We start from the raw sequence: 27,839 nt of genomic DNA, 5'->3' as shown, positions 1-27,839 counted from the left end.
CCACCTTTCTCACAGAAATTCTGCAGGACAATTAAGTTTAATGCCTTAAGGTATCCATGATACGTAGTAAATTAATTTATCTTTTGTGCATGTAGAATGCACTATGCATTTTGTGCCATCCTTACAAGGAAAGAGAAAATAGTCACAAACTGTTTTCTATGGGGCTTATTTGTCTCACAGCAACCCAGTTGAGAAACGATCGATGGTTCTGAATCTGAAACTACCTAAATGCCACCCTAGGGCTTTTAGAAATGTGAAGGTAATGGGGCTATTTTTTGGTTGTCATTAATGACTGTAGTGCTGCTACTGACAAATAGTACCCTGGGAACCAGAAATGCTTAACAGACTACAATGTACAGGAAATTCTCACACACAAAAATTGTTTTACTCGAAATGCCTTCATCACCCACCTCAGCCCTAGACAAACTCTCATACACAGACACAATGAGATGTGGGTAAGAATGGTACATAGCAGCAATACTACAGCAAAAAAAGCTGGAAAGACAGAAATTACCATTATCAAAGAAAATGGAAAAACAAGTAGTAGTAAAATCACACAGTTAAAATGAATGTGTGGTGATTGCGGGGACAGGAGAAAGGTGGAAGAGGGCATAGAGGCGATAAATGGTGATGGAAATAAAAATAAATTTCAAAGTAAGTGTTGTATCAGGAAAAAATAAAATGAAATAAATAAAGACAACATAACACAAAAAATGAAAATAAAAATGAATACTTAAAGTGTTAAAAGGATAATAAAATTACAGAAATTGCTAATGGCCAGAAATGAATGAATGAATGAATGAATGAATGACTAAAATGAAATAGAAATACTAGTACTCAAATCAAGTTATAAACCAAGAAGGTTTTGGTATCTTATCCTGATAATTCACAAAAGGTTTCTGTCCACTGTGGGTAGGAATCTGAGTAGATTTTTAAAGGTTTTTTGGCAAGCAATGTGTAGGACTAGGAATTAGTCAAGATTTCTCTCCAATGTCTAGGGAGTTGAAAGGATGTCTCTTGGAAAGTCTTGTCTTTGAACACCTTTTCTTTTTTTTCGTTTTACTTCAAAATATTCCTTTATTCAACAGAAATTAGATTGGGGGAGAGGACTATATACAGAGGGAAAAGAAATCCCTAAAAGTCTAGAAGTTACTGCCAGAAGTCAAATTCAATAACATTTTAATTATGTTTGCATGAACCTGAAAGCACATATCAACAAATTGGAATGAGAAACTCCACAAAAATACTAACCATTTAAATGTTTACCAGACAATTAACTAAAATGTTCCCTTTTCATTTAGATATGATAGCAGTCCCTGAATGACCCTTAAGAAACCCTTAATAGATTAAATAGTACAGATTTGGGTACCTTTCAAAGCAATTTTATATACATTATCTTATTTTATTCTCCCAGCTAGCCTAGTAGTTGGTAGTAAAAACATTTTTCTTTATAAAATTTCCTTGTCAATGGTGATGCAATCAATCTCCCTGTGTGAGATCAGGAATGTCCTAACTGGCCAAGTGATTGGCTAATTAAAGGAGTTACAACAGATGGCCCTAAGTCCCTCCTCACGTAGCGTATCAACAATACTTTTGCCAAATTTACATGCCTGGGACATGGTTCTATCTGAGAAAACAAAAGTAGTTCTTAATGACTGATTTCCCTTTTTTGCCAGTTGCTCTGACTACTTCAAACCTTTCTGTTTGAGTTCTAATTTAATTTAGATCGCAATACTATCTCTAGCAGTGTGATTTTATTCACTAGTGCTCTGTCTCATCTTTTAAAAAATTACGATTTTTACCCTTGTATCACTAAATTTTTCATCTTTGTAATTAGTCTATATAAAATTTTTATATACAGACTTAAAAATTAACAGCACGAACTACAACCCTTAATTCAATGTTAAGAGATTTTATGCACTCCGATTATTTCAATAATATGACAATCAAATAACTTTCATGCATAATGAAAGTGTCATTATTTTAATGCCCTTTCAAATGCACCGAATATATCAGAGTGTGACGGAGTGCATAGCTGAACAACTCTGATAGAGAATCTGTGGGGCAAAAGCTGATGATATCATTCAAGTGGCAGGTTAAATTGGACTTTAAAGTTTTATTCCATTAAGTGGGAGTAAATGTTTCAAGTTCTCTTAGACTGTGTGACAGAGGTCAATGGCAGCCCTGCAAGCATTTACATTCAGAAGGTTATCTTTATTACCAAATGGCCTTCAAGTTTTAAACATCAAACCTAGGAAAAGTACTCAAATTGTAAAAAAAGATAAATAACAGAGATGAGAATGCATGGAATTGTGTATACCTTATCCTCTCATTGTGTTTCTCTGTTCCAGAAGAAAAATACAAATAGAGTCAAAAGCCTTTATGATTTAGTACAAAAAGTCCTCTTCTAAATGATGATCTGTAAGTAATTAAGTATCTAGATTTTGAAGTTATTCCCGGAGTAATGAAAGTTAAAGTGGTGGGATTTAATGGATTACTATGATTAAAAAGTAAGAAAAGAGAAGAAAAAAGTTGGTAAACAGAAGAAGGGAAATGTATAGTTATCATACACATACCTGTGTCAGACAGATTGTTACAAAGTTGACCCATAATAAATTATTTAATTTTCACGCAAAAAAATCATTAATTTAAAGATGTTTCCTTATCATTTAACAGATGAGCAAACACAGATGCACAGATGTTAATTTTCCACAAGTCACACCACAAACGCTTTATTGCTAAAATGCAAAATGTGAACCCCTTGCTTTCTCCTCCAAACCTACTGGGTCTGAAAAAAAATGAGAGAGAGGGAGAGAGAGAGAGAGAGAGAGAGAGAAAGAGAGAGAGAAGAGGGAGAAAGAGAGAGGGGGGGAAGAGATTCAAAAGTTAAAATAGCAGCAGAAGGGTAGTACTACATCACAGAAAACGACTAATTAATGAGCAATTCCAAAAGGTAGGCAATGGCTTTCAGTGAAAAATCTGCCTGTATATTCAATAGTATTTCATCAATAACAGACACTCCAGAATCTATAGGACTGCCTCAAGGGGGGGAGGGGAGGGCAGGGAGAAACAATGAGTGTTAAGATTATAGCATGCTGCCTAGAAAAATCACTGGTATCATTCAAAAGAGAAATTTTAGAAAATAGGTAGATTTTTTAAAAATGTACACAATCAATATTTGAGGATATGATGAAGAAGAGGAGGGGGCGCCTAAAGACTGGTCAGCAGGTGGAAATAGCAGGCAGTGCACTGCAGGGTAATGGTTAACCACATGGACCTTGGAACCAGGATGACCGGGTTTAAATCTTAACTCGGTGCCTGTGTGACCCTGGCGCAGTTACTTAACTTCTCTATACATCCGTTCCCATGTCTTTAAGATGGAGGTAATAGTTGTACTTACCTCGGAGGGTTGTTAGTTAGGCGTCAATGAGTTAATGTATGTAAAGCAAGGAAGACAATGTCTGACACATAGTCATTTCGGGATTAGCTGGTCTTTCAAGAAGTTGAACAGTGACCAGCGTAAGGAAGTAGGAAGTGTGAGAAACCTTGGACAGGAGCAGAGTCAAGGAAAAAGACAAAGTAAGGTGGAAAAGTCGAGAGCATGTTTGTAGACATGGGGAGAAGGAAAGATTCGGGAAAGGTAAATGAAAACAGGAAGATGAGCACATCGGGGAGAACTGGCCTTAAAAAGAGGAAGGATGCAAGTTCTGACACAAAAGGGAAGGTAGAGAACAGAACAGGAGACAGCACTGTTTCAGGAAGTAACAGATGAGATGACACGCAAAGTCCAAATACTGGTCTCAGTCTCTCCGCTAGAGGAAGAAAAGGTAGAAGTGAGAATTTTAGGGAGTCATGAAAAAATGTTTTTTTAGAAAAATTATCCTTGAAAAGATGAAAAGGTAGTCACTAATGATGAATAAAAGCGCTGTTAATATCAGTGAAGTGCGAGCCAATTCAAGTGGATTCAGGCACCAATTTTTATGACTTTCACAACACAGAGACTATCGCCAGATAAAATGGCCTGGCGCAGGCAACGAGGCACAGAGATGGATCTGGTGAGAGCAAATTTCACCACTAACCAAGCGCTCCCAGAATTCCTCCTCCTGATTGTCTAGGGACATCACCCACCTCTACTTAAACCAGATTTTCTGTAAGCACCAGGCAATGGAAACCAATTCTTACATAATCTTATTACCTATATAGTTTTCAATTTTAACTAATTGTTCATATAAGCACATACAGAAAAGTAACTGATTTCTGTTTTTAAATCTTTTGACGTTAACAGTCTATGTGGCCCTAGCCAGTTGGGCTCAGTATATAAAGCATCGGTTGTGGGCTAAAGCAGGGGTAGGCAAACTTTTTGACTCGAGGGCCACAATGGGTTCTTAAACTGGACCGGAGGGCCGGAACAAAAGCATGGATGGAGTGTTTGTGTGAACTAATATAAATTCAAAGTAAACATCATTACATAAAAGGGTACGGTCTTTTTTTTTTTTAGTTTTATTCATTTCAAAAGGGTCAGATCCGGCCAGCGGGCCGTAGTTTGCCCACGGCTGGGCTAAAGGGTCCTGAGTTCAATTCCTATCAAGAGCATGCTCAGTAGCAGGCTCGATCCCTGGCCTTGGTTGTGGTGCATGCGGGAGGCAACCAGTCAATGTGTCTCTCTCATGTCGGTACTTCTCTCTCTCTCTCTCCCCCCCCCCCCCCATTCCAATCTCTCTAAAAAAGCAATGGAAAAATATCCTCAGGTGAGGATTAACAACAACAACAAAAATCTATGTGATTTAAAATAGAAAATAGGTTTTTGGTGAAATATGGCAAACTGAGACTTCTTGAAATAAAAGAATAAGACAGCCATAAGGTCACAGGGACAGAAAGAATGAAAGGTGACATGATAGCACTGAAATATTTATTTTGGTAGCTAAAAAGAGGTGGGTGAGTTCTAACTGATTTCACAGAGGAGAAAACTCAACAAAAAACAAAGTGAAGCCAGGCCCAGAACCTCAGACACACTGAGGGACTGAAGGTGCCAAGTACCTCTGAACATGGTAGGTAAAGAGTGAAACTAAAAATAAGGGAATTAGTTGTAAGTTTATTTAGGAAGCAATTAGAACCCCAGAGCCTGCTCCCAAGCCAATGCAGCAAGGCAACCACCCCCAAATAACTAGAGATGTATCCTTTGGGTAAATTCAAGAAGAGAAAGCACACATAAGCCTGGAGTGAAGTAAAGTACCTACGTCAGATATTCACTGCCATCCGGACCCCTTCTCCTCCCCCACTTTATCCCCACGTGGGCAGTCATGAACATCCACAGCCCTTCCCATCTCCAGGCAAGAAGAGAAGAAAACCAACTACCCAGGAAAGAAGACTCATAGGCAAGCCTCACACATATACACAGGGTGTCTGATCAGTTTTTGTATCTGATACTTTAACAAAAGTCCTTTCCACTTTTCAATATAATACTATATAATATTTCAGTTATATTATGGAAGTTCTTTCTGTCTCATTAATGCATTCTGTCCCATTAATGCATTCCCAGTTCTTAGAACAGCACCAAATACACATTAGGTACTCAGTAAATATTTGATGAGTCAACGGAGTGTTTTTAAAATCTGTTAGACTCTCATAGAGACCCAAGAACATCAAATAGGTTATCTTTATGTTTGTAGAGTATCACTTCCTGCCGGTATTGACAGTGTGTCTCCCGGATATCACCTTACTTTGCAGCTCAAGTCCTCTTCATCGCACCACGATTTCAAACATAAAATTTACAATAGTCAATTTCTAAAAATGGATGATATTAATTTTCTTCTATAAGGGAAAATAGGTGATTCATGTCACTTTATATTTATTAGCATCTATTCATAAATGAAAGCACAAGAGGTTTTCATTTAGAAAATGAAACTGATTACAGTCCAGGAGAAATGCGCTAGATGGGCCCTCTAGTGGCCTTGAGGAGCTAACACTTTCCAAAATACCTAGCTTTCCTAAGGAATCCACAATTAATAAAAACTTATATGTGGAATATAAAGAACAAAACTAATGAACAAACAAAATAGAAACAGACTCATAGATACAGTTGGGGAGCTTGGTGAAAAAGGAGAAGGAATTAAAAAGTACCGATTGGTAATTACAAAATAGTCACAGGGTTGTAAAGTACAGCATAGGAAATATAGTTATTAATATTGTAATAACTGTGTTTGGTGCCAGGTGGGTACTTGAAATATCAAGGGACTTTATAAAATATATAACTGCCTAACTACCATGCTGAACACCTGAAACTAATATAAAATAATATTGAATGTCAACTGCAATTGAAAAAAATATTTTTTTAAACAACTAGTAAACACAGTCCTTCCAAAGCTGTAGATTCCGGGGAAAACACACCTGGCTGCACAGATACTGAAATGACTTCTCCACAAGACTGCACAGTAACTAGAGAGAAAAGAACAAAGCAGCGAGTGTCGCAGGGCGAGATGTGAAACATTGCCTCATGGCAATAACTGAGGAACTGGCGCAATGGAATCCTGTGCTCCCTTCTTCCTTCATAGCTGCCTTCTTATGATGCCCCTAGTACCCCCACTTTTCCTGAAAATGCACATGTTCCTGTGTGTGCACCATATCCCACAGGGACTGCAGTGCCTCACATGCACTGGGTCCGGAGCAGGGTACTAAGGAAGCTTCACATCATTGGTATAAATATTTGGACATTACAATCAAGCTAACAAACTGTTAAGTAAAATATCTTCTACCCTCCTAGTGTGATAAATATGCTCCTATGGCAATATAATTCTTAAAACTTTGTGTAAAGCTATAATTTTTATATGACCAGATATAAACAACATTCCACAGGCAACTAAACGTCAATATTCTGGTCTGGGATGGACCAGAATTGTTTGGATGAATATCAATAGAGACATCCCTAAGTCATGCATTTTAATTATTCTGTAACAATTCGTTCTTCTTCCTACGCTCTAGCAAAATCATGAATCATGCTGATATCACCTAGATTGTCACACAATTTGTGTTCTATTGATAGTAATGTCAAATTAAATGACTTTTCATAACTCACTCTTAGATAGGTTCTTACTCTTTGCAATTTGGAAAAAATTTCCTTGTGTGGAAGCAGTAGCTACAAGGAATCATCAACAAAAATATTAAGGCAATACGTGGACTCAGAAATAATCCATAAATTTTACATCCCATGTTTGATCATTGCAATGGGGTCACCTGGGTTAAATTATTTATATAATCTAAAATATTAAAAAATCGTTTAAATTTTTTCATGAAAATCACTTATAGCACAATACCTACTGTCTCTTAAAGTTATATTTAGACCCTTGTGGTATTTCTTAATTTCTATTTCTTTGAATTTTTTAATGCAATATAATGAGAAAACTGAAAATAATTGTATTTTGCTCAATTTGTTTAAATCTCTCTTCATTTAAGACTATACTTTCAACCAAAATGGCCAGAAAATAATCCCTATAGGAAATGAGTGTCAGGACTGCTTATATGGCTCATCTCAGGGCCTGGTACATGGTCGTCATTCTGGTATCCACCTTCTCTGCCTTCAGTTTGACTTCTTATTCCTGGGAGTATATTTCCAGAACCCAAGCTTCATTCCACCCTCTCACTAGATTGGTAGTTTACCTATGTATACAATTCCAAGAATCCATGCACCGAACCTCTAGTGTGTAGTTGTTTCTATTCAGAATATTAAAGAAATTGTGTCACTGGCCTCTCTCATTGATGTTAGGAAGTACAATTTAGCTTCCAGATCCCTCATGTGTGACCTGCTTGATTATTCTCAAAACTTTTAGAACATTCTTTTCCCAGATATTTACATGGATGGCTCTTTTTCATTATCCAGTTTTCCACTGACCTCTTAAGGGACCTTTCTTTCTTTTTTAATGTTTTTATTGATTTCAGAGAGGAAGGGGGAGGGAGAAACATCAAAAATGAGAGAGAATCATTGATTTGCTGCCTCCTGCATGCCCTGCACTGGGAATCTAACCTGCAACCAGGGCACAAGCCCTGACTAAAATAGAACTGATTGCTGGGTTCATAGGACGGCGCTCTAGCACTGAGCCACATTGGCTGGGCTCAAGAGACCTTTCTTGATCAGGCAATCAAACAAGCTCCCACATGTCACTCCCACATCATCAGGTTTTATTTTCATCCAAGTATTTATTGCTAACTGATATATTCTTGTTTTGCACTTTTCTATGCTGTTTTTTTTTTTTCAGCTAAGTAAACTATAAGCTACACAAGAATTTGTTCACTTCTGAATCCCCAATGCCTAGGATAGTGAGGAGATATCAATAAATGTTTACTGAATCAATGAATGAAAGCCTATAAACTAGCACTACAAACAGAAGTAGAGTAAGAGTGGCCTTTTGATTGACATTCCTAAATTATGTAAAACAGGGTCATGTCTAGGACCCCAACTTTGTCACATTTGCTGCAAACATGTCTTCTGGCCATAGTTAATTATAAACCAGGAGCCCTAAAACTTAAAACTAAAATCATACTGGAGCCGTAACCGGTTTGGCTCAGTGGGTAGAGCGTCGGCCTGCAGACTGAAAGGTCCCAGGTTCGATTCCGGTCAAGGGCATGTGCCTTGGTTGCGGGCACATCCCCAGTAGGAGGTGTGCAGGAGGCAGCTGATCGATGTTTCTCTTTCATCGATGTTTCTGACTCTCTGTTCCTCTCCCTTCCTCTCTGTAAAAAAATCAATAAAATATATTTAAAAAAATAAAAATAAAAATAAAATCATACTGGAAATATCAAGGGAACACTATATAAAGTATATGATGGTCTAGCCATGAGCAGTAGACCTGAAACCAATACAAAATAAAATTGGGGGGGGGGGGGGGGGGTATTTTTTTTAAATATTAAAAAAATAAAATTAAATTTTTGAACAATTCAATTTTTTGGACTCAGACAGCAATTCTCTGGGGCCAAATTATTGTCTTTCCCCTACAAAAAATTAATATTTATGAAGTTAAGAGTCAATGTTATCTTGGTTCCAGTAGAGCAGTGACATGAAGAATACAATTCGGCATGGTATGTAAGAGTACAGCCTTCAACATCAGAGGACCTCAGTCCTAACCCAAGCTTGGCCATTTAGGATCTGTGTGTTCTTCCATTTGTTATTTAAACTCTCTAAGCCAGCCGTGGGCAAACTACGGCCCGCTGGCCGGATCCGGCCCGTTTGAAATGAATAAAACTAAAAAAAAAAAAAAAAGACCGTACCCTTTTATGTAATGATGTTTACTTTGAATTTATATTAGTTCACACAAACACTCCATCCATGCTTTTGTTCCGGCCCTCCGGTCCAGTTTAAGAACCCATTGTGGCCCTCGAGTCAAAAAGTTTGCCCACCCCTGCTAAGCCATAGTCTCCTAATTATAACACTGCTTGTCTCCTTGGCTATTGTGAGGATCAAATGATAGCATTCACCTAAAATTTAGGTGTGGTCCTTGAGCACTTAATAAATGTTAGTTGTAATTATTATAAGAAATCATCTATTTGAACATTTCCATATTCTTTGCAAAATCTTGGCTAAAAACATCCTTCATTACATTGCATGAAATTATTTTCTCTCACAAACTGCCTCTTCTAATGCACTTGAGATTTTCCTTAAGCAGTTGGAGAAGTACATGACTAACCATGTTGTCTTTCCAGAAGGAAATTCAGGTCATTTTCCATAATGACCTTTTCAGATATCTTTTTTCTACCTTTTTCTCCCTTGGCTGGCTTTCTTTTGATTTTACATTTTAAATTGTGATCTTTTGTATTGCTTTTAACTTTGTAGCTTATGAATCTGTCATTTACGAGCTGAATGACCCTGGAGAGGTTATTTAACATCTAGAGCTTCCCTTTCTTAGTCTGTCAAATGAGAATTGTTGTGGACACCAATGACACTATCACCCCAGCGTCCTTTTCAATACTCACTCCTCTACAGCATCCATATTCCCTGGCGGCCATATACGGGGCCCAATCCTCTAAGCACGTGGATGAGTCTAGTAGTAGACATCTAATGCAACTGAATCAAGAAGACCCTTGCCAGGAATTCTGTATTTAAGACTGAAAGAGTCAGGTCAATTTCGTTTTGTAGCTGAAACTGTACGACATAAATCTCAGGAGTTGCTAGTGTCTGCGCTACACACTTATTTGGGAGTTGGTACATAGTGAAGAAGAGCATGCAAAGAGGAGAAGAAGAGGGGGTCATGATAGTTCTCATGGTCCCTAGGCTCTTGCTTTTCCTATAGTTGGGCTATTCCATTAGACATCCCGCTATCTTTCCAATAAATTCTCCTTTTGGCATACATAATTAGGATTTGATTCCCATCACTTGAAACTGAAATATTCCTAATATAAAGAAAACAAACCCTATTTTGAATAGGTATTATAGAAAGTAAATGAGATAAAATATTTAAGTGCCTGGCATGTAACCTGGCATATAATATTTGTTCAAGCAATAACACCTATTGACATTATTTAGAAGATGGGAATACAAATTCTAAGTCGATTTAATTACTGAAAATAATTTTAATAGCTTACACATCTTCTTTCTTCTTACAGTTTCAAAATCACTCAAAGGTATTACTTGATTTCAAATACGGAAAGAATTGCAAAATAAGAGAAATGCTTTGATTCATGTTGCTACATATTATTGTATAAGTCAAAGTGATTTTTACATAGTTAAACAATCTTAGAGAATAGTGAAGCCTCAGTGTCTTGCTTAACTCACTTGCTTAGAGTAAACATAGGGAGGGAAAGGGGAAAATAATGCATACTTACCTTTAATTATCCCACATATACAGGACTAAGTCTGACCCATTTAAACGCACAAAATACTAACACGGTTGTATTCACAACAATCATCACATAGTGTAAAGGATCAGTGAGTAAAGAGAAAATGGAATTCCCATACCTGTAGAGATACCACACTGACATTATCAAAATGGATGTGTCCATTAGGCTCTGTGACAGCTGGGTTGGCATAGCATGTCACACCATTGATGGCAGGTAATGTTTTAGGTTGATGAGTTTTTTCTGGAGAAGGGCCAAAGTCATCATTTCTAAAGTGGGCATGATCATTCTACATGGAAAAAGCAAAAAAGTAAAAAGGGGTTATAAGAAGAAAAAAGATGGCTCATATAAACAAGAAAATAGAGGTCAGTGCTTCTTATCCACAAAAAAGCATTGTTATGTCTATTCTGTGTGTACCCTGACCTTTTTAGATTTTTAAGATTTCTCTACCTTTAAAAATATCCTCATTTATTAGAGTCTGTTGTGTCTGTTTTCTCATGTTAGAGCATATATGCCTTCTTATTCTGTTGAATATGAATAGAATACATCTGTTATTCAACATGAAATTATTAGTACTAACTCCAAATTCTACAATATAAACCAAGTGTGTCTCTTATACTTATCAATATATTGACTCTTTTCTTTGTCCTCACATTCACAAATCTAATACATGAACAGTTCATAAAATTCTAAGAATAAAATTCCTTCCTTTATTCGCCTTTATAAAGTAGCTTTGGCAGGTATAATAGCAAAAGTTTTATATAAAGTCCATTTACCTGACCATATGTCTTTAATAACATCTTAAGCATTCTTTCAAAAAAGAAAAGTAAATAAAAGCCACCAAATACAGCAACAGCCTTCTCAACATAGTTGTCAGTTTTAGGATTGAATCCAAATGCCTGGGGAGAAAAAAAAGGCAAATCAGGTAAAGCCAAGCAATATTACTTGATTTCTAGCAAATAATACCAAAATTTCTCAGTATTCAATTTTCACTGTAGTTCTATGCCCATCTTCACATCCAGCTAATATTGAGAACATACCTGCCAAAATCACAAAACAAAAATTCAAGTAAGCAAACTGTAAGAGATGTTTTAGAAACCTCATGACCAGCGGATGCTCCAATAAACAAAACCTGAGTATCTTGTTTTCTAGCTCCAACACCTGCAGTAATAAGTGCCTTGAAAGAGGAAACTTTAGTGGTAAAGAAGCAGCACTAAATCCCACATCTGTAAGGTAGCATTAGATCTAGGTAATAAGGATACCAGTAAATGAAACATTATTTGCTTTCTCTAAAAAAAAAAAATATGTGTCTATCGTATCCAGAGTCAAATATTTTTATATTTTTTAATTGATTTCAGAGAGGAAAGGAGAGGGAGAGAGAGAGATAGAAACATCGATGAGAGAAATCATTGATTGGCTGCCTCCTGCATGTCCCCCCACTGGGGATTGAGCCCACAACCCAGGCATGTGCCCTTCACCGGAATCGAACCTGGGATGCTTCAGTCTGCAGGCTGAAGCTCTATCCACTGAGCCAAACCAGCTAGGGCCAAAGTCAAATTTTTAAAGCAATATGGCAAGCCACTTGGATTACTGTTTTCCCACAGGAGAGCCTCTTGAACCTAGAGGATCCTAATAAGACCTAATGAAATTCAATAAATTAAGAATTGGGCCCAAGAATAAAGAAGAAAAGATTTAAGGTACCAGGCTAGCACATGCACATGCGCACATGGGCGCATACACACACACACACACACACACACACACGGATGAGTATGAGAATTTATTGTTTAAAGAACATAGGACAAGAATTGGAGTTTGAAATTATAAAGAGTAAAGATATTTCTAACGGACAAGAAACACAAGCTTAAAATAAATAAAATAAGAGGAGAAAGCTTTACACCATTCCAGACATTGTAAATCTTCCCTCTGAAGAGCAACCAGAATAGAGGATACCTTGGTTCTTGTTCTATGCCTGCCTCTGGGAAGAGCTCACAGCCACATCTTCATTTGATTGACTTCTCTATGCTTATTTATACGGTGCAAAAACTGGCACAAAGACACCTACTCTACATATGTAACACAGAGGTTATGAAAACCAAATGAAGTAAGAAAAGGGAAAGAATTATGCCAAAGGAAGAAATAACTATCTGTGGAAATTTGAGGTAATATTACAAAGATAGATTATCGAGTGCTTATATAATTTTCTTTTTACAGCCATAATTACTTATCACCTATAGGAAAAAGGACATCCACAAAGGCTGTTGAAGGAGTTTATTATTTTCCTAAGACATTTCTTATGTATTACTACATTTTCAATAAAATAGAAAAACCTCAAAAATCATAAATATGGAATCCCCAGTCCATACACAATATCAGTTTTTAAATTTAATTTGATCTAAATTTCAGATAAGTTTATACACATATAATATTATATTGTATTAAATATATTGCATGTATAATGTTACACATAAAATTATTCATTAGAAAATCTGTATTGTCATACTAGTTTTGTTGCTAGCTGATTGTATCTCTAGTTGAGATGACCTTTCTAGTTCCTTCCTAGATATAATGATAACAATAACAACAATTATAAGTCTATGACTCTAAGAAAATCCCCAATTTCATATATAGTTGTGAAAATTAAAAGAAGCTTTAGTTGTAATTTTCTAAAATTTATGATATGAGAATAATACCCTGAACTACTATTATTCTCTTTGCTCAGGACTTGCCCACCCATCTTTGTGTGTGCATTGGGGGTGGAGGAGATACAGTCCACCTATGTATATAAAACCCTAAGCGACCGGTCCACCATTTGACTGGTCGCTATGACACACGTTGACCACCAAGGGGAAGATGCTCAATGCAGGAGCTGCCCCCTGGTGGTCAGTGCGTTTCCACAGTGAGAGCGCCACTCACCTGACTGACAGGCGACTCCTGGCTCATAGCTGGTGAGGCGGGAGCCTCTCCGCCTCTCCCGCCTCCCTGGCAGTGCTACCGGGTGGCGGCAGCAGGAGCAGCTGGGCCGGATTGAGCAGGAGCAGCAGGTGCCCAGCCTGGGCTCAGGCTCCTCCCTGGTCACCTGCTGCTTCACGCACTACTACATCCCTCAGGGGATATCAGACTGCCAGTTTTGGCCTGATCCCTGCAGGCCAAAACCAGCAGTCCAGTATTCCCCAAGGGATCCTGGATTGTGAGAGGGCACAGGCCAGGCTGAGGGACCCCACCAATGCACGAATCCATGCACCGGGCCTCTAGTGTGTATATATTTCCCTAGCTCCCCTTCCTCCTACTAATGTCTCTTTCTCTTTCCCCTCTCTTCCCTCTCAATTATCTTCCTTCCTCTTTCTTCCTTATACTGGCTGGCCATAATATAGATATAAAATAAAACATATATGTTATGTGTTGATTAACTGAATAATGCACTATTGTCAATGTCAGATCAATAATACATCTTATGAAAAGGAAAAAATAAGCTGCTGTTTATTCATTGACCTCAATTGATTTTTTTCCACAGTCAAAAGAAAATTAAAAGGTCTGTCAACCACACTCTTATTGATCCTCTGGCCTTCAGTAACTGTAGTAAATACATAAGAAAATTTTATGGGATAGCTTCAGTAAATTTGACATTGCATGCTCTTTAGATAAATAAATAAATAATTGAAGTATTAGAGAAATTAAATTTTCCAAGTGCAGGATAGAATAAAATGTTAAGACCCTATCTGAGTACATCCTGGTGGCTGGTCTCCAGGAATATTAATTTTATCTCTGACATTGACATTCCCTGAAGCTTGAGAGATGCTTTTTTTATTTGCTGTGATTCTGCTCTTTTATTCAAAACACCATAAACCAGACCATAAAATTCTGTGAGAATCATGGAGGTTTAAAATGTACAAAGTGCTAAAACATTTTAAAAAAACAGTTATTCACAGAAACAGGTAGCTAACACCCTTACCTCTGGAATAAGTTGGAAAATTGCATTTGAAAATAGAGTCCCAATAGCCAGCCCCACAAAATAGGTCAAAATCTTGGGGAAATAAGATTTCTTTATCAACGGAGTCAAAACCAATCCGAGGAGAGATGCCAGATTAATGATTGTCACTGACAGGAATCCATATCCCCATACTGTGAATAAGAGGGAAAGAGGAGCAATTAATCAGAGCAGCGGAGCCAAATGAAGTCTTACTCTCCATTAAACCTGAAACACATTTCTTCTTTAAAAGCTTGAGACTGATTCTTCTCGTAAAGAACAAAATCATCTCAATGAAAATTATACAGAAAATTGAGACCACATAGCATAATAAATATTAATAGAAACACTGCCTGTGCTTTCATCAGTCTTAAGTCATCATTACGGGACCAAAGAATTGTATAGCTTGCAGACAATTTGCATAAGACCTAGAATAGTGACCATCTGAGGCTCCACAGGCTTCAAGCCACCTACTTTTATCTATTGGTTCATGGCCTAGTTAAAACTCAGCCTTTCAGAAGAATATAGAGGTCATGTGAGTTTCAGGGGAGAGGTATGGTAGCTTTGCTTGTAGCCCACACACACTGTGCAGAGACAATGTGAAAGATTAGAAAGCTGCCTCTACTTTGTCCAGAATACATTTTTAAACCATGGGCCACTTTTCTCATGGACACTATCAGTTGAGTAGGATAGTAACACTTAATGCTTAGTGGGTGTTCACCATGTGTCAGGCACTGTGCTGAGCGACTAACATGTATTAATTCATTTGATCCTCACAAAACCCTATGAGGTAAGTACTACTATTATCTCTTCCATACCGTTGAAACCAAAGCATATGGAGTTCAAATGAGCTGCCCAACTCATGCAGATCGAAAATCCTGCAGATTTCAAACCCAGACAGTTTGTCTCCAGGGCCCACATTTTTTTGCAATATGTTTCATTATTCCTGTGGTGGTAATTTAATTTTTAAGAAGCCCATAGGGCTCAACAGAACTAAACATTTTATAATATGCTTTATGAATGTAAGACTTTTCACCATTATTCTGGTTCAAGCAAATCTATCTATAAATAAGCAATCTTAGCAAATGTTTATGGAGCCTAGGATGCAAACCATGATTCCTGCCAACAAGCAGCTTGGATCTTTTGCTTGGGGAGCTGAGAAATGTGAAGAAACACCCATATGCAAAGCAATATAAGGTAGCCTGTGCTGAGTACCAAGTAACAGGTAATAAATGTTACTATGTCATCACAAGAATCATCACAGCACTAACCATGACTTTATCTTCTCCACTTTCCTATCAGTTCAAGACTCCCGACCATGCCCTACAAAGTCATCTCATTGGACCTACAAAGGTCCACCTCATTCCCATTTACTATCTTATCACCTCAAACAGCAATATCTACTCTTCTCATACTTTCCACATAGAGAAAGTTCTCAATCCCACGTCCTCCTCCATGATATATCTATGTGTAGTTTCCCTTCATATGAATAGCTATCTCATCACTAGCCTACATTCATTCACTCATTCAATCAATATTTATAATCTCATTGGGTAGACATGATGCATACCTGTTGAAACTAAAATTAAAATGCGAAGATGTTTTTGAGTACCAAATAGAGGCAAAGCCACATACACATATTAAACTCAACATCTGCCCCTGAGAAATCCTGCTCCCCTACCCTTGTTCACTACCTCCTTAAATAGCAGAAATGTTGGGATCAATTTCAATTGCTCACTCTCCACCACTCAATTCCATACATGATTGATGATCGAACTCTATCAATTCTGCTTGAGATCTCTCACTCCAGCTTCTCCATCCTCATTACCAATACCTTGAGTTCAGGCCCTCACCATCTCTAATGCCTTCATCTAATGCATTATGACAGTTTTCTGTCTGCCCTTCCTCCCCTACTTGACATGACCACCTGACTCATAATTTTAAAACACAACTCTGATCACCTCATACCGTTATTTGACACTGCCCTTCATCAACTGAGTCCCATAGAGCCTCACTGGTGTTATTTACACCCTTGTCAACATGCCTTTATGCAGACACAATGTTTTCCAAATACAGAATTACCTTTACTTGTGGTTCTCTATCTGGAAATATGTTTTTATCTTCATTGCGTGAGAAACTCACACATGGTTCTCCAAGCCAATTCAAAGACCTCCTCTATAAAGCTTCCCTAGCTCCTCCAGGCATCAGTGCCTTACTTGTCAAGCTTCCTATAGTTCTTTGAAGATAATTGGGCCACTTACCATTTCTTGTGTGCGATAGTGATTTTATCATTTACATATTTGTCTATGTCATATAAATTATGAGATTTTCAAGGAGGGGGCTATGTTATATTCACCTTCAGTGCTTAGCAAATAACACAAATTCCTTGAAAAATTAATTAATGAAACCCATACTTTAAAATGCAGCCCAGAACGCTGTCAAAAAATATCAATTCATCTGCTTATTTAATCTTTCTAACTTTCCTTAATATTGTGCATGTTTATCAGAACCACTTGGGGAACTTTGGGAGTGTGAATCACCACTCTTCTAGGCACACTACTTAGTTTCCCCTCCTTTCATTGTTAGGACATTATTGGGGGCCAGGGGGAGGGAAATCCATCATCCACTCAACTAGGGCATCAAAGAATGAATTTTTATACTAAAATATTCTTTGGATCTCTCCATATACAAATAGGACTTCCTCTAATGATCTGTTTCAGACTTTCTGATTCTTAGTGAATGTGGAAAAATTTTAATACATTTCCAGGGAATATTAGTAACAATAGTTAACATTTATCGAATGCCAATATGTGTGAAAATTCTTCTAAAAACTTTACCTATTTTTTTAATTTTTCTATTTAATAGATTATTTTTACAGGAATAACATAAAGCCAATTACACATAGCCCCTGGAATACAGTCAAGTCTTCAATAAATGTTATCATTGTTTTTTTAAAAATAGTAAGTAGACCAGCATATAAATTTTAGTTCCATTAGCTCACTGTTGTACAGTGAAAGAACCAGAGACTAGGAGTTAGGAGCCCTGGACTTGCATCCTTCCTCAGGTACTGTCCCTAAAGAAAGCCTTTAATCTCTCTGGAGCTTGAGACTTATGTCATCGGGTTGTACTATGCAGTTCTGGACTATGTGATCTCCAGGGATGCTACAAGTAAAATTCCATTATTATTATCTATTATTTAAGTTAAATAGCGTTATATAACTTCATCAAAAAATTAGACAATTTTGGACCATTAAATGATTGTTAAAATTTATATCACCTAGAGAATTTAATTTACCATCCATTTGTTGCACTCATCCATTTTATGACTTTGAAGTGTTGTCCTTAGAATTCTCTCACTTCGTGTCCCCACTGCCTATTCCTACCTCCTGGTTCCTAAGATAGAGTAAACCTGAGAATTGAGGTTACAAACACTTTTGAACATCAGAAATTAACCTTCACAGAGTAGAGGATTTGCTTTTACTAAAGCCTCACCTCCTGTACTCACAATTATGTCTGTTATACATATTTTATTTAGCAGACATATATATAGTGCCTAACCACATGCCAGATAGCATTCTAAATGCTTTGCCAATATTAAGTTAGAAAATTACAGAGCTGGGATTTGACCTCAGATGGGCTGACTTCAGAATCTATGCCTTTACTATGCTGTACAATCTATACTGAAATTAAACAGATTTATAGGAATACAAACATACTCCCATTTAGTATATATTCTATTAAAAATATGTGTTTGAACAATTAGCTCTAAAATTATTGTTATTCACAAAAATGATAATTGTGTTGACAAAGTATACTTAGTGATTTCTATTCCTTATATATATAAACATAGAATATAAAAGACAATGTGGACCCAGCCAGTGTGACTCAGTGGTTGAACATCACCTATGAACCAGGAGGTCACAGTTCAATTCCTGTTCAAGGTACATACCCGGATTATGGGCTCAATCCCCAGTAGGGCTTGTGCAGGAGGCAGCCGATCAAGGATTCTCTCTCATCATTGATGTTTCTATCTCTCTTTCCCTCTCCCTTCCTCTCTGAAATCAATAAAAATATATTTTAAAAATAAATAAATAAATAAATAAAATGACATATTTCCAGCCTCAACCTATTCTCTGAGCTCTACATGTATGTATGCCATTGCCTACTGGATATCTCTCCTTGTTGGTCAACATCAATGCCTCAAACTGACCATGTCTAAAACCATCCTCTTGATTCTCACCACTGGCTTCCTTTATAACAAACTACTCCACCCCAGTCTTCATCCTGGTAAATGGCACAGCCATCTATCCACTTTCAAGGATTTAAACTTGGATTTATCATTCCCTCCTCCACATCCAAACCATTTTAGCACAGTCTCTGAAATCCACCCTGAATCTCCTCACTTCTCCTCACTCCTGCTTCTCCCACCTTAGCCCCAGAACCCATCATCCTGAATACCAACCCCTGGCAACAGCCTCCTGCCCAATCAGTCTCCATGCTTCTACTCTTGCCCCATGACTGGCTCTCCCCAAACTGCAGGTAGAACCATCTTTTACAAATCCAAATGAAATCATGTCCCTCTCCTGCTTAGAACCCTACAATGTCTTCATAGCACATTCAGAATAAAATCCAATCAACTTACTGTACACTGTAAGGCCCCTGGGTCCCCCTCTTTCTGTCCTCCCTCCTGCTCACTATGCTCCAGACGCACAGGCATTCTTGCTGACCCTTACACATGCCAAGCACATTCCCAAGCTTATGCTCACTGTTCCCTTGACCTTGCACTCTCTTTCCCCAAAGAAGATCTTGCCATGGCCCTCTCCTCCGACCTTAGTCGGGATTCAGTTCAAATGTAATCTCATCAGAAATGCCTCCCTTTTTCCATCTAAATTCACACCCACCCACCATCTCCTTCTATTGTGACTTACTTTATTTTCTTCAAAGCATTTATCCCTCTGAAATTATTTATCTGCTTATTTGTGTAAATGTTTATTATGTTTATTCTCTACTACATTATAAGCCCTAAGAGGGCAGGATTTTTTTCTTCTTGCTTATGACTGAATCCTCGATACACAGAACAGTGCGTGCCATGTCAATCAATAAACTCTTATTGAATGAACAAATAAACAAAACAATGAGAATTAAAATATCCATGCAGGACAGGGCAACAATTTGGTAATACCAAGAAATGGCACACAGTTAATAAATAGACCCCCCTGAACAATTGGTTTATCTCATTTGTGAAAGAACCCTTCATACTTAAGTGTGTGAACTATATTATATAGTAAACAAGCACTTGTTTTCTTATATTTTAAAATTTCTTTGCAGCAGATAATTCTTTTAAAATGCTGTCTCTGTGACATTACCATTATAGGCACTTAAAACAGCCGCTGGGCCCTGGCTGGTTTGGCTCACTGGATGGACCGTCAGCCTGGGGACTGAAGGGTCCCAGGTTCGATTCCGGTCAAGGGCATGTACCTTGGTTGCAGGTACATCCCCAGTGGGGGGTGTGCAGGAGGCAGCTGATCGATGTTTCTCTCTCATCGATGTTTCTAACTCTCTCTCCCTCTCCCTTCCTCTCTGTAAAAAATCAATAAAATATATTTTTTTTAAAAAACAGCCGCTGGTATTTTCTTTCATTTATGAAAATTTTACATACATATATATATATATATATATATGCCTAAGAGACCGTTCGACCATTCAACCATTTGACTGGTAGCTATAACGTGCACTGACCACCAGGGAACAGATGCTCAATGCACAGGCATGGAACTATGGAACAGACTGATGAATCTCAGAGGGAGAGGGGAAAGGGAGAGGGTGCGAAAAGATTAATCAAAAATCTTATATGCATACTAGAGGCCTGGTGCACAGATTCGTGCACCAGTGGGGTCCCTCGGCTTGGCCTGCAGGGACTGGGCTGAACTGGCAGTCCTACATCCCCCAAGGGGTCCCGGATTGCGAAAGGATGCAGGCCAGGATGAAGGACCCCACCGATGCACAAATCTGTGCACAGGGCCTCTAGTAGTGGTAATAATTCAGTACTTTTAGATTTAATCTAGAGACACACTAGTTATCTTTTCTCTTTACTGACACATATAGATAAATTGACAGGGTTTTTAACACTATTTAAAAGCACAATTTGATGGAAATTAACTGATCAATGTTGAGCTAGGTAGTTAATATATAATCCAATGTGTACAGTATAAAGCATATGTTTAAAATAAAGCATTGGGTTTTATAAAGTTTTTACATGGAACCAAGTATAATTTTAACTCCACAAATAGAAGAGTATAACTTAAGAAGTTTAAATGAGCTCTAATTATTCTTATCCTACATACTTCCAGAATACACGTACTTTACCAGAGGATTCTATGTAGAGTAATAAAAGCAGAAAAGGGAAGCATGTTAGTGTCATTTCATACAACCCCATAAACCTTTCAAACAAATGGGAGGACAGGCTTCCAACATACCTTCGGAAAGACTTGGTTTTGAATCGTGTTTGGGCCGCTCATCACAGGGATGAAAGTTCAGTTGCTGTAAGACTGCTGGACAGATGACAGAGAAGTTTGAGCTGGTGATCTGCGTAGCATTTGAAAAGCCATGAAGGGAAAAGATCTCTCCAGCTGACAAACACTGAAATAGAAGAAACAAAGTAAACATATACATGTTAATACAGTAAAAGCGCTCATGCAAAGACACTATGAAGAGACACAGAATATTTCTTCTAGACACATAGCACTAATTCTTTATACAAAAGCCCACTCCAGAAATGTATAGACCCCTAAAATTGTAAAATAGCCCACACCTCTTTTAACCTAGAAACCATAAACATAGCAAAAACCTTCTTGATCAACAGTCTACCTATAGAAGCCTAAAAGGCGAGAACTGGTTTGGAGGTTTCCAAGTACTTTAAGACAAAAGGGCTTTAAGATGATTCAATATTCTCAATGTTCCCTCTCTGCTCATCTTTAGCTTGAATGCGTATTTTGTGTGAGCTATTGGAGTGGCTCTCTATAACATTTCCTGTCGACAAACACCAGGCTCACTTACAGTTTCACAATTAAAAGAGTATCTATCCTCCTAAACAGCAATAAAAGCCCCATCATATAAAAGTTGTTTTAAAATATGTCTTTAGTACAAATAGTTGTTTGCTAAAACATGTATTTTGCTCAATGATGGTGGATAGCTTTTTTATTTTATATAAAGTTTTGAAAGAGTGATGTGCTGTTTAAAAATTCATTAACTATTAATGAGAAATAGAACCTTCATTAGAAAAGAATTCTCTGCAAAAAATAATAACTTTTTAAAGGTATCATTTTACCCTTGGGCAAAATTTAACTGTAAACTATTTTCCATATACTCACATTATTAAGAAGAATATAAAAGAAATTAAATATGTTACTATTGCTAATAAGTGTTATAAGAATTATAGAGTGTGAAAACATCTATTCACTCAAATAGAAGAGTCTGTTTTTAATAAGTGCAACTGAGAGCATTTCTTTGCATACTTCAGCCAATATTTAAACCCTGCTGAGATCTTAACTTTGTAAAATGGACTGGATTGAATCCTCCTAGATTTCATATAATGAAGCCCTATCTTCCAATGTAGAGATTTCTGGAGGTAATTAGGGTTAGCTGAAGTCATGAGGGTGAGGCCCTGCTCCAATCAGATTAGTAGACTTATATAAAGTCACAGAGAGAGGATGTAGCAAGAAAGTAGTCATCTACAATCCAAGGAGAGAGCTCTAAACAGAAACCAATCCTCTGTCACCTCTAATAGTCTCCAGAGCTATGAGAAAATAAACTTGTTATTTAAGCCACCCAGTTGATAGTATTTTGTTATAGCAACCTATGCTGACTAATACACTATGATTGATATTGAGAACTCAAAAGTCTTTGTTAAGTGTTTGACCATACGTGCTGTAACTCTATTCACAGAAGGAACAATGAAACTAAAACTGTAAAATTTTTATGAAAGGAGATCACTACTGATTTTGAAGGAAAGATGAAAAACATCAAATACACCAAGATGTTTGGAGTGGTCAAAAGCTAAGAGTACAATTGCCTTAAAGAAAATACACATTTAGACCTCTCTTTTTTTAATGTCTAAGTATATGCCTACAGCTGTTTCTTACTCAACTCATGCTCTCCTTTGGGTTCATGACAATGATAGCTGTGTGCCATCCCTAGGAGAGGAGACAGTACACTCAGCGCTTTAACAGTCTTCCCTGTAAGAATGGGGATAATAAACTAGTGAAAGGAGAAAATAGCTTGATAGCCAACTGGGGGAGGGAAAGTGAGTATAGTCTATTCATTACCATGAAACTACACAGAAGCATAATTGCTAGGCTCAAAAATTACAGAGTCCATGAGTTCCAACTGCCCACTGCATGATTCCAAGAATAAATAGGTGTAGTAGGACAAACACAAAGCAGCACTGTGTCCCTGCAAGGAAGTCTTCACCTACCTGGACTTCAGGTTCCTCCAACTATAAAATAAGAGGAAAGGGGGAAGCTGCCAATAGATCATTTCCAAAGCCTTCTCGGAATTAATATTCCAAGGTGTCCTAAAGCTTAATGACTGTTAAGCAGTTCTTTTCAGACTCCTATTGTGACCTGTTAGCGGGTCAGGAAGTTCACTTACAGTCAGCATCTTATAAGGAAGTAAAAAAAACAACATAATAGAAACTATAGAGTGTACCACACATAACTAGGATAAGTGTTGCTGGATCAAATTTTACTTCAGCTATACATTATACGTACCATGCACCTGTACATGGGAGCACATGCCAAATTTATTTTCTACCAGCTGTGTGAAAAGGGTAACGGGATTAAGAAGTACAAATTGGCAGTTACAAAATAGTCATTAGGATGTAAAGTACAACACAGGGAGTATAGTCAATGATATTGTCATAGCTACATACTGTGTTAGGGGAGTAATAGATTTATTAGGGGGATCACTTTGTAAGTTATGTAAATGTCTAACCACTTTACTGTACACCTGAAATTAATAAACTATTGAATGTCAACTGTAAGTGAAAATCTTTTTTAATTCTTTTAATTTAAAAAAATCATTTTTTACTATAAGGGCAGTCAAATGTTTGAAAAACACTGCCCTTTAGGATTCTCAAATTGCCTGTTGTACATCCTTAAACACACTCTCCTACATACAGTTAGAATAAAAGATAATCAAAGGAATCTACACTAATAAAAGAGAAAGATGCAAATTGACCATATCTTCATGACGCCCACCAGCCAATCAGGAGTGAGTATGCAAATTAACCCAACAAAGATGGTGGGTTAATTTGCATACACTGGCACCGAGCGGCCAGGGGTGGGGCAGGATGCTTGCATCGTCGCCATGGCGACAACGCAGGCGTTTTGCACCGCCCCAGCTGCTCTGGGCCTCTGGGCAGCGTGGGAAGGTGGAAAGGTGGCTCTGGCCAGAGCAAAGGTGGTGCCGGTAGCCAGGGAAAGGAAGGCCCATTCTTGCACAAATCTTCATGCATCAGGCCTCTAGTAAATAATACTGTAAGTTAGCTTAGAGTCTTGATGATCTGTGCAGCATCTGTGTGGATATTTTGGTTGGCAGGCACTCATAGATAATAACACTGACAGTGGCAAATGCTCAATCTCAAAAAAGAGTAAGTAGGTGGAGAGATGACAGAACTTTAGATCTTCCCTTATGTTATGAGAATGGGAATAGAATATTAAGGGATACTATCAGTATGGCAAAATAAAAATAATGGCAGCCCTGATTTATTCAAAATAGCTATATACCAGCAAGTAAAATGCAAATAACTTTATACAGCAGCCTAATTTGGCTTTAAATAACTTTGACTTTATTTCATTTTTATTTATTTTTATCTTTTGACTCCCTTTACCTATTTCTCCCACTCTCTACCTCCCGCCTCTGCCAACGCAGATCTGCTCTTTATATCTGTGAGCTTGGTTTTGTTTTGTTTGTTTTATATTCTACATATAAGAGAGATCATATGGTATTTGTCTTTTCCTGACTTATTTCACTTAGCATAATGTAGTCAAGATATACCCATGTTATCACAAATGGTGTGATTTCTGTCTCCTTTATGGCTGAGTAATATTCCACTGTATATATGTACCACCTCATTTTTCTCCATTCATCCATCAGTGGACACTCAGGTTGCTTCCCTGTTTTGGTAATTGTACTAGTAAATAATGCTGTAATGAACATGAGGGCACATACATCTTTGTGAGTTAGTGTTTTTGTTTTCTTCGGATAAATATCCAGAAATAGAATTGCTGAATATATGGTAGTTCTATTTTCTATTTTTTGAGGAACCATTATACTCTTTCCATAGTGGCTGCACCAATCTACATTCCCACCAACAGTGCACAGGGTTCCTTTACTCCACATCCTCACCAACATTTGTTATTTCTTGTCTTTCTGATAATAGCCACTATGTGAGGTGATATCTCATTGTGGTTTTGATTTGCATTTCCGGATGATTAATGATGTGAACAACTTTTCTTGTGCCTGTTAGCCATCTGTGTGTCTTCTTCAGAAAATGTCTAGTCACGTCTTCTGCACATTTTTTAATCGAACTGTTTGGTGGTTTCCTTTGCTGTGCAGAAGCTTTTGGGTTTGATGTGTCCCCTTTTTTTCTATTGTTACTTTTGCTTTTAGTGTCAGATTCAAAAATTGTTGCCAAGACCTATGTCAAGGAGCTCACTACCAAGGTTTTCTTCTAGGAGTTTTATGGTTTCCGCTCTTAACATTCAAATATTTAATCCATTCTGAGTTCATTTAGGGGTATGGTATAAAATAGTGGTCAAGTTTCATTCTTTTGCATGTAGCTGAGCAGTTTTCCAAACACCATTTATTAAAGAGAGTGTCCTTTCCCCATTGTATATTCTTGGCTCCATTATTATAAATTAGTTGACCATATATGCATGGTTTCATTTCTGGGCTTTCTATTCTGTTCCATTGACCTCTGTGTCTGTCTTTATGCCAATGCCACATTGTATTTAATTATTACAGCTTTGTCATATAGTCTAAAGACAGGAATGTGATGCCTCCAGCTTTGTTCTTTCTCAAAATTGTTTTGGCTATTCAGGGTTTGTTTTGTGGTTCTCTACAAATTTTAGGATTAGATTTATATTTTTGTAAAAATGACATTGGCATTTTAATAGGAAGTGTATTGAATCTATAGATTGCTTTGGGTAGGAAGAACATTTTAACAATATTGATTCTTCCAATCCATAAGCACAGGATATCTTTCATTTATTTGTGTTTTCTTCAATTTCTTTCATTAATGTCTTTTAGTTTTAAATATATAGGTCTTTCCCCTCTTTTATTAAATTTATCCCTAAGTATTTTATTCTTTTTAATGCAATTGTAAATAGAATTATTATCTTAATTTCTCTCTTTGATAGTTTGTTATTAGTGTGCAGAACTGCAACAGATTTTGTGTATTGATTTTTATTATGCTTTGATTTAACCAAGTTGAACTTGAAACAAAGAAAGCAGTTGTCTAAGAAAGGGCAGTGTTGCCCTGACTGGTTTGGCTCAGTGGTTGGCCTGTGGTCCGAAGGGTCGCCGGTTCAATTCCTGATCAAGGGTACCTACCTCGGTTGCATGCTCTACCTTTGGCCCCAGTCAGGGTGTGAACAGGAGGCAACCAATCCATATATCTCTCTCTCTCCCCACCTTCTCCTTCCCCTCCATCCTCTCTCTAAAAATAAATGGGGGCAGTGTTCCCCAGAGCAGGTACAAACAGGATGACAGCCAGAGTTGTGAGAGCAATAAAACCAGTAGAACCACTAAGGAAGTTCAAACATCCTCTCAAACACACCCCATTCACCTCCAAAACAAACAATGAATATATTTTTAAACTGTGGATTCACAGTACTCAGGAAACAGCTCAGGGTGATTAGCCAGAATAGTATGTGCCTTAAAAGAAACTTCATAAGCTTTCAACATCTTCCAATTGACATACTGAGCTTTTCTTCTATGTTTTTACAATACTGCTGTTCTCAGGAGTGTGCTTGATGCTTGCTCTAGCCTCTTGAACCTTGTGCTATCAGAGGCAAACTCCCTTGATGCCCTAATGTTCAGTGGGTTGACTTTCTCCTAAAGACATTCATTAGTCTCTTGTCACCGTAAGGTGATCTCAAATGGGCCTTATATAAACAACAAACCAAAGGAAAGTAGTAGAAGCCTATCATAAACGAGATCTCAAATTATATTCAAAATCATTTTCCCAAATAGTTCCACACCTTTCTTCTGCTGCTTTCCCTACTCCTTCTTCCTCACCTGTTCTAACTAGTCAACAGTTTGGGGGGCTGGGATTTGTTTTGTGTTTTTTTTACCTTCTTTCCAGACATATTTTAGTGGGAATGAAGGAGGCTGGTACAAGGAGGGGAGGGAAAGGTGATAGTTGAATGATTACAGCAAGTTCCTCACTCAACATTTTTACACAGTTTAAATCTGCTTATCATAATAAATGCCAAGGCGTTAGGCAAGATTTAAAATTACATAGCTTAGATAATGACACAGACTCTCTGCTTAACTAAACTTTAGTCAGGCTCTCTCAGCTTCAGCCTCATGTCTGTCCCTGTGGGGCCTGCATTGCCCAATTTGAGCAAGAATCCTGCTAAGTCAGTTTAGAGAGCATCCCCCATCCACCTCTGACATCTGGTCAGGCCTGCCTTCAGCAAATATCCTGTTGGGTCTGTTTAACCAAATTCCCCACCTCTGATGCTCTGTCTCGGTAGTGTTCCATGCACTCCCCCACCCTGCTTTGGGTAGTATTCAGAATTGAGCGCAGCTCTATACTGAGGCTGCTTTCCTCTTACTGCAATCGTTCTTAAATAAAATTTGTTTTTATGGCCCTCACTACTGTTAGGCTCTGGTTTTCCTCAACAATACCAAGTATAATAACCATGCAATTATACTATGTATCACATGAATTCTTCCCTTCTCTCAACAAATATTTATTGAATCATAAAAATCATGGAAGAATATTGATGGGAAGTGGGGGGAGCTGGAGGATGACCCCAAGAAA

The 27,839-nt window shown here is 37.6% G+C and overlaps 1 protein-coding gene across 3 annotated transcripts in view; it reads right to left on the bottom strand.

Annotated features, from left to right (window-relative positions):
• The window catches only part of SLC39A8 (solute carrier family 39 member 8), a 73,682-nt gene that overhangs the window by 23,953 nt on the left and 21,890 nt on the right, over window positions 1-27,839 (bottom strand). For all 3 annotated transcript variants that reach the window (XM_070392064.1, XM_070392058.1, XM_070392052.1), the window contains exons 3-6: window positions 21,265-21,427; window positions 14,774-14,943; window positions 11,598-11,720; window positions 10,943-11,110 (exon numbers count right to left, since the gene is read on the bottom strand). In XM_070392064.1, coding sequence (XP_070248165.1) covers window positions 10,943-11,110; window positions 11,598-11,720; window positions 14,774-14,943; window positions 21,265-21,427 — 624 coding nt within the window. The remainder of the gene's footprint in view (window positions 1-10,942; window positions 11,111-11,597; window positions 11,721-14,773; window positions 14,944-21,264; window positions 21,428-27,839) is intronic.

The sequence above is a fragment of the Myotis yumanensis genome, unplaced genomic scaffold (assembly GCF_028538775.1).
Source record: "Myotis yumanensis isolate MYYU_CA2020_CCGP unplaced genomic scaffold, mMyoYum1.0.hap1 SCAF_1, whole genome shotgun sequence".
In the NCBI taxonomy this organism is placed as follows: Eukaryota; Metazoa; Chordata; class Mammalia; order Chiroptera; family Vespertilionidae; genus Myotis; species Myotis yumanensis.
Note: the sequence above shows the minus strand (reverse complement) of the source record. Positions and strands in the feature narration are given on the sequence as shown.